The sequence below is a fragment of the Oncorhynchus mykiss genome, chromosome 8 (genome assembly GCF_057628025.1).
Source record: "Oncorhynchus mykiss isolate SJ-2025 chromosome 8, ASM5762802v1, whole genome shotgun sequence".
NCBI lineage: Eukaryota > Metazoa > Chordata > Actinopteri > Salmoniformes > Salmonidae > Oncorhynchus > Oncorhynchus mykiss.
Window position 1 is genome coordinate 3,717,501 of NC_143029.1, and position 7,806 is coordinate 3,725,306.

The following is a 7,806-nucleotide window of genomic DNA, read 5'->3' on the forward strand; positions in this document are numbered from 1 at the left end:
CCTCCTCCTCCTCCTCCTCATCTTTGTTTCTCTCTCCTCCTCCTCCTCCTCCTCCTCCTCCTCCTCCTCCTCTTTGTTTCTCTCTCCTCCTCCTCCTCCTCCTCCTCCTCCTCCTCCTCCTCCTCCTCCTCCTCCTCCTCCTCTTTGTTTCTCTCTCCTCCTCCTCCTCCTCCTCCTCTTTGTTTCTCCCTCCTCCTCCTCCTCCTCCTCTTTGTTTCTCTCTCCTCCTCCTCCTCCTCCTCTTTGTTTCTCCCTCCTCCTCCTCCTCCTCCTCTTTGTTTCTCCCTCCTCCTCCTCCTCCTCCTCTTTGTTTCTCTCTCCTCCTCCTCCTCCTCCTCCTCCTCCTCCTCCTCCTCTTTGTTTCTCTCTCCTCCTCCTCCTCCTCCTCTTTGTTTCTCCCTCCTCCTCCTCCTCCTCCTCTTTGTTTCTCCCTCCTCCTCCTCCTCCTCCTCTTTGTTTCTCCCTCCTCTCCTTCCTCCTCTTTGTTTCTCCCTCCTCCTCCTCCTCCTCCTCCTCCTCCTCCTCCTCCTCTTTGTTTCTCCCCCCTTCTCATCCACCTGCATGTCTTTCTTTCCCCTCCTGTTTTCAACTTTACCACGAGGTCTTAGGTTGATCAATAAGCTCATCGGGGTGCAAATACTTGTTGCAGGTTCTTAGAACAGAAACCTTGACCACCATGTGTTGATATGTCATACTGTATAATACTTCAGTCTTATTGTTGTGCCCTGTTCTTTTCTACTGTTGAAATGATGATGGTGATGATGGTGGTGATGATGATGATGATGAGTGTCCCTGTATTTGTGTTTTTGTTTTTACTCAACATGTTGCATTTTAAAAGGTATAACTGGTCTTCGCAGTGTGCTCTGAAAGAGAACACTGTATAGCACAGGAGGTTGGTGGCACCTTCATTACGGAGGACGGCTCGTGGTAATGGCATTTGTGGATTTAGTGGAATGGTATCAAATACATCAAACACATTCTTCCATGTGTTTGAAGGCATTCCATTCTCTTCGTTCCAGACATTATTGTGAGGCGTCCTCCCCTGAGCAGCCTCCACTGCTGTATAAGGAGTACAGGTCAACTGTGCTGGCTACTGCTAAGGCAGTTCAAAACATAGAGCTGTACTGTCTACTCCAGCCCCTATGCCCTAGCCCCTATTCCCTAGCCCTAGCCCCTATGCCCTAGCCCCTAGCCCCTTGACCTCCAGATCTAGACAATACTCACAGATGTGCCATGTTCCCTCCTGAGTCTACAGGGGCTAGCTACTCCTGAGTCTAAAGGGGCTGGCTACTCCCGAGTCTAGAGGGGCTATCTACTCCTGAGTCCACTGGGGCTAGCTACTCCTGAGTCTAGAGGGGCTAGCTACTCCTGAGTCCACTGGGGCTAGCTACTCCTGAGTCCACTGGGGCTAGCTACTCCCGAGTCTAGAGGCGCTAGCTACTCCTGAGTCCACTGGGGCTAGCTACTCCTGAGTCTAGAGGGGCTAGCTACTCCTGAGTCTAGAGGGGCTGGTCTTCTATGGGTGGTCTTTTATGGTCTTCTTTACAAGGTCTTCTATGGTCTTCTATAGGAGGTCAACTATGGTCTTCTTTAGGAGGTCAACAGTCATTTCCAGAGAGGGCTAGTGCACAAAACCAACTAATGGGAATAGGTGAATGAATGCATTTCATATGAAAGTTATTCCATTTACTACCAGTTTTCTGAATATAGTGTGTGTTCAGACATTGTGTGTCTTTGTGGCATGATAATAGTTTTAACTAAGCATTAGTACTGTACTGACTTAGACATGGGGGGGGGATACCTACCTGGGAGAACTGCACAGCATGGTGAAGGTCTGGGTTCTCTCTGACCCCTCAGAGGTTAGTTTGGGGTCAGGGGTCAGGTGGTTGGAGAGAGAGAGGGGAGAGGGAGAGGGGAGAGGGAAAGGGAGAGGGAGAGAGAGAGAGAGAGAGAGAGAGAGAGCGAGACTGACGGGCGAGAGGGTCTTGCCAGGGGTGGAAAACAGTACGAGGACAGACTGTGTGAAACAGGGAAAGGTGTCTGTGTCACAGCCCTGTTGTCATGCCAACAGTTTGGCTCCATCCCTGGTTGCTGCTCTGCCCTCTCACCCATCCCATGGTGCTGTTCCCATGACAACCTTCAATTCCTGTTCCTGGGTGCAGAACAGAGGGGTTGCTATGCCAACCTTCACTTCCTGGTTACTAAGGGGGGGGGGGGGGGGGGGGGCTGAATGACTGGAGATACTGAAGTGAGGACATGCAATGAGGTGCACTGCCATGACGAGGTGCTGAAACCTCTGGGTGTAGGCTATAAGACTACAACCATTTAGTCTAGCCATGTTAAGCCCATCAAGGTGGGCTGAGACTACTTCTATTCATCATCTTCTTGTGTGGGCTGAGACTGGAAGCATTCAGCCCTGAATGTTGGGAGTGACTGGGTCAGTTACAGTGGAACGTCAGACTCAGTAATTATCTGTACAATAAGTCCTTCCTGTCAGTATGCAACTTTATCTTCTATGTTTTCTGACACAGTCAGTGATCCTTTTAGTTTTTAGTTTTGTCTAAATAAATCAAATGAACAATAAAATACCACAGTACAAAAACCCAAATGAATAAATAAAACAGGTCAAACCAGGGATTGGTTCCTCAGGACCAATAGGATCATGGCCACTGAACTAGCTGACTCAGGGGTCTCTCGACGCAGTCATGGGCTATAAAGTGCCCTACTTTTGACCAGGCCCCATAGGGCTCTAGTCAAAGGGGGTCAAAAGTAGTGCCCTACGTAGGGAATACGGTGCCATTTGAGAGGCAGCCACGGCCATGTCCTCACGGGTCTCCGTCCATCCTCAGACTGTTTGTGTTCTGGGATACCGCCAAATGTTTCTGTTTTGATTTCATTTTCCCTCACGCGTGTGAGGTTACAGGTGTGTTCTACAGTGTTTCGGTGGGCAGGTGTGTTTTGTGTGAGTTGGCTGCCTGGTAGGCATTGATTCTATGGTGCATCATTCCTCTCTAAAACAACATAGACGCTCTACCATTACCTATAGATAAGGTATATATTGAGGTATATATTGAGGTATATATTGAAGTATATATTGATGTATATTGAAGTATATATTGAGGTATATATTGAAGTATATATTGATGTATATTGAAGTATATATTGAGGTATATATTGAAATATATATTGATGTATATTGAAGTATATATTGAGGTATATATTGAAGTATATATTGATGTATATTGAAGTATATATTGAGGTATATATTGAAGTATATATTGATGTATATTGAGGTATATATTGAGGTATATATTGAAGTATATATTGATGTATATTGAAGTATATATTGAGGTATATATTGAAGTATATATTGATGTATATTGAAGTATATATTGAGGTATATATTGAAGTATATATTGATGTATATTGAAGTATATATTGAGGTATATATTGAAGTATATATTGATGTATATTGAAGTATATATTGAGGTATATACTGATGCATACATTGAGGAATATACTGTAGGGATGTACTGAGGTATAAATTGACGTATATGTTGAGGTATATACTGAGGTATATATAGAAGTATATATTGAGGTATATACGGATGTATATATTGAAGTATATACTGAGGTATAAATTGAGGTATATATGGATACGTGATATGTTATCTTTAGGTATATTATATAAACTAGGGATATACATCAAAGTCAGGTGCAGATGGCAGATACACTGTGATTCCCTCCATGCGTCATCATCATAGCCTTGTCGCAACGCTAGATGGCATGGCTGTCTTTCTCTTCATTCTATGGTACCTCATACCCTCACACTGAACCCGTATATTTAAATCCTTAATTTAACTCATTCAGCTCTCCAGATAAATATTCTCATGGCATAGGCTTTATCTCAGTAGGACTTGGGTGGTCATTGTATACACAGAAAATGGGCGCTACTAACGTCAACCCAAGCGAAGAGAAAACAGTTGAGACGCCCCACAGTCACTACACACACATAGGGCGACATAGAGGACGAAAAACAGCAGCGGTCGGGTTGGATAGCTTCTCCTTGTTGTAGTGCCTTGTTCCTCCGGGTGCTTTTGTTCAAGCCACGGCAGCCAGCTCCACTAACAACAGCGTCTCCACACCGGGTACCAGTGTCTTTCTTTACCTGTGTATCATGTGCACCACAAATAACATCCTATTCCATATGTAGTGAAGTCCTTCGCCCATGGCCCAGACACTAATACATTATATATTAGTGTAGGCAGCCATCTGGGACAGATGCAGACACACCAAACAACCTATGTGACATAGGTCAATAACAACATAAAGAGGGAAAGCTGGTATAAAATTATAGTATTAATAATAATAATTTGAATATTAATAATAGTAATAATTAGTATGTTAATAATGGGGTTACTGTGCCGATGAAGCTGAATCCATATCAGAACCAGAGATTGGGTACTATGTCTGTGAAACTCAATCTCTCGTTCTGAGGACAGACAGACAACAGAGAAATTCAACGCAAGGCAATATGTGAACATTCGCTGTACCTGAGCCTGGCTGTACCTGAGCCTGGCTGTACCTGAGCCTGGCTGTACCTGAGCCTGGCCTGTACCTGAGCCTGGCCTGTACTTGAGCCTGGGTTGTACCTGAGCCAGGGTTGTACCTGAGCCAGGGTTGTACCTGAGCCTGGGTTGTACCTGAGCCTGGCTGTACCTGAGCCTGGCTGTACCTGAGCCAGGGTTGTACCTGAGCCTGGGTTGTACCTGAGCCTGGCTGTACCTGAGCCTGGCTGTACCTGAGCCAGGGTTGTACCTGAGCCTGGCTGTACCTGAGCCTGGGTTGTACCTGAGCCTGGGTTGTACCTGAGCCAGGGTTGTACCTGAGCCAGGGTTGTACCTGAGCCTGGGTTAAGGTGGGGTATGTGAACATCAGCTGTACCTGAGCCTGGGTTGGGTGGGTTGGTTCACCCTTCTTCTTTGTCTGAACCAAACTGGATTTAAAAAATCAAAGTTAATTCAGCCAGCCAACCGGTTGGTTTGGAATCTGATCAAGAGAGAATAGATACGGCCTCCCAAATGGCACCCTATAGTAGTGCATTATGCAGGGAATAGGATGGCATTTGGGACTCGTATATGTGTGTTGGACAGGAAGCTGGACAGATGACAGCACAGGACACGTCCAGGTGTGTTGGACAGGAAGCTGGACAGACGACAGCACAGGATACGTCCAGGTGTGTTGGACAGGAAGCTGGACAGACGACAGCACAGGACACGTCCAGGTGTGTTGGACAGGAAGCTGGACAGACGACAGCACAGGACACGTCCAGGTGTGTTGGACAGGAAGCTGGACAAATGACAGCACAGCAACTATGGAGCTGGTGCCTTCTTCTTCTGTCTTGCAAGATTAATGATTTGTTGTGCCAACATGTCACATTTTTCTTGTCTGTCGTTAGTCTTGTGATCAACATGTCTAGCCAAATAGAAAAATGCCTGCAAAAAAAAAAAAAAGACATGGGAAAGACAGTAAACGTTGACAAAGTGTTTCATGATTGGGTTGAATAGTACCACATATCTCCACCATTGTACGATGACATCATAAGAGATTCCGAAACAGCTGTACGAAAAGGCGTAAACACAGACTCACTCTCCCACCACCTAATTTCCTGTTTTTTTTCACAGCATGCCTGGAGTTCATCGTGAGGTGGCCCCGAAAAGATATACGCATGTTAGGGCTGTCTCTCTCTCTCTCTCTCTCTCTCTCTCTTCTGTACAATGTCCTACTGTCTCTCTCTTCTGTACAATGTCCTACTGTCTCTCTCTTCTGTACAATGTCCTACTCTCTCTCTCTTTTTCTGAATTCTTTGAATGCATTGATGCGTAGCAGGTGGTTGCAGTATTTGGTTCGTTCTTTGTATCATGGCCTTTATTAGTTCTGATTTAGAGCCAAAATGCTTGGATGACAAAAAAAAAATGGCATTTTAGTTTGTTCATTAAATAATGAACCTGGTGCTGAACACTGATCTTAAGGTGCTACCACCACAGAGACTGCTGAGTCTCTCGCTGCCTCCCCCCCCCCCCCCCCCTGCCCGCGGGGCTCTCTCTCTCTCTCGTTCGATCAGAGCATGGCCTTGCCCTCTGCCATCTGAGGGACCTGCCTGCCTGCCTGCCTCAGAAAAATAAAAACACTTGCAGACACTCAATGCTCGGGGAGAACCAGCAGGCACCTCAACCCCTCACAGTTTACAGCGAAACACAACTCTTAAAAAAAAGAAACTTAAAAAAAAACAAGGTGCCACCACTTTAGGATTCTCAATGAATCTGCACACGAATACAACAACAAATAACTGTCCTATGTTCATGTAATGTTTTATTATCATAATGTTTTAAGATTTATTTTTATTTTATTTTTTTTTTCAAGAGGAAAAAAAAAAAAAAACTAATAATGAATATTCATAAGTTTGGCCAAAAAGTATTAAGCTCTTCTGATCAAAGGAATGTGGGTAAACGTATATAGAAGGTGATTTGCTGTGGTGTATTACTCCCGTCATCTCTGTGTCCTAAACCTGTACGTATATATTTCTGTTGTTACTGTAGAATTGGTTGTAATATTTTGTTTAAAAAGATGGATTTTAATATTCCAATCAAGGCGACTAATGTTATCAATTAAGGTATGAATCGCTGCTGATTTTATTCAATTGTTATTGACGCTGTTTGGGAATATTGGTTGTTTAAATATTCATTACATTTTTTATTTTAATTTTATTTATTTTAGATTGTATTAGATTAGTTATTGTATTTCACAATTCTACTAGGAAACTCCTATATAGTTTGTCTGTAGGTCTTCATCAAGGTATGGCACAATGTCAGTTAGTAAACTCATTGCTGCAAGCCGCAAGTATTTATTTTATGAAAATGAAATACTCAAAACAACTGCTGAGACAAAATGATTTATGACATGTAAAACACGTAAAGTAAAAGTGTTTCCTGGAATTCCCCGTTCTTAAATTATTATTATTTATTTTTTTAAACAGAAACTGATGTCCTCTAAACTCTTATTAATTAATGTCTGAAAATAATACAAACATTCTGAAACACATGGTGCTAAAGCTCTATTGGTGGGTTCTGGGTTTTAGATTTAAAAAAAAAAAAGATTATATTCATTGATTTTATTTTATTTATTAATAAATATTATGCTGAGAAATGTCATGTGAAAGCCTTACTGTAGATTGCTATATCAGACTGTTCATCATCCCAGAAGAGAAAATAAGTATAGTCTTTGAAAGTGAAAACAAAAATACCAGATGATATTGTATACTGTATTCACCTTTTTGACAGATCAAACATGTATATGTACTCATGTGTGTGATGTATGATATAAAACAGTAACGATAGTTTTTTTTTCTTTTTTCTTCCCCTGTTTATTAAAGAGTTATTACTAAATTACTCTCACTAACACTTATTATGGAGTGGCTGAGGTTCCGGAATTTCTGTGGCTGAGGTTCCGGAATTTCTGCGGCTGAGGTTCCGGAATTTCTGCGGCTGAGGTTCCGGAATTTCTGTGGCTGAGGTTCCGGATATTCTGTGGCTGAGGTTCCGGATATTCTGTGGCTGAGGTTCCGGATATTCTGTGGCTGAGGTTCCGGATATTCTGTGGCTGAGGTTCCGGAATTTCTGTGGCTGAGGTTCCGGAATTTCCACGTCTTGATGCTATTGATATGGAGATTTATGTGTTATGTGTAGGATCCACTTCCCCCTTCCAAGTCCTTTCAGCTGCACTCACTCCGTGACTGAGCACCGACGA

The 7,806-nt window shown here is 43.4% G+C and overlaps 1 protein-coding gene across 2 annotated transcripts in view; it reads left to right on the top strand.

Moving 5' to 3' along the window:
• Positions 1-7,445, top strand: part of LOC110529262 (XK-related protein 6) — a 130,917-nt gene extending 123,472 nt beyond the window's left edge. Inside the window, exon 4 of one of the 2 annotated variants that reach the window (XM_090183079.1) lies at positions 5,154-7,445. In XM_090183079.1, coding sequence (XP_090039205.1) covers positions 5,154-5,169 — 16 coding nt within the window. In that variant the 3' untranslated portion in view covers positions 5,170-7,445. The remainder of the gene's footprint in view (positions 1-5,153) is intronic. The other variant, XM_090183078.1, reaches the window with a different exon arrangement.
• The last annotated feature ends 361 nt before the right edge of the window (positions 7,446-7,806 follow it).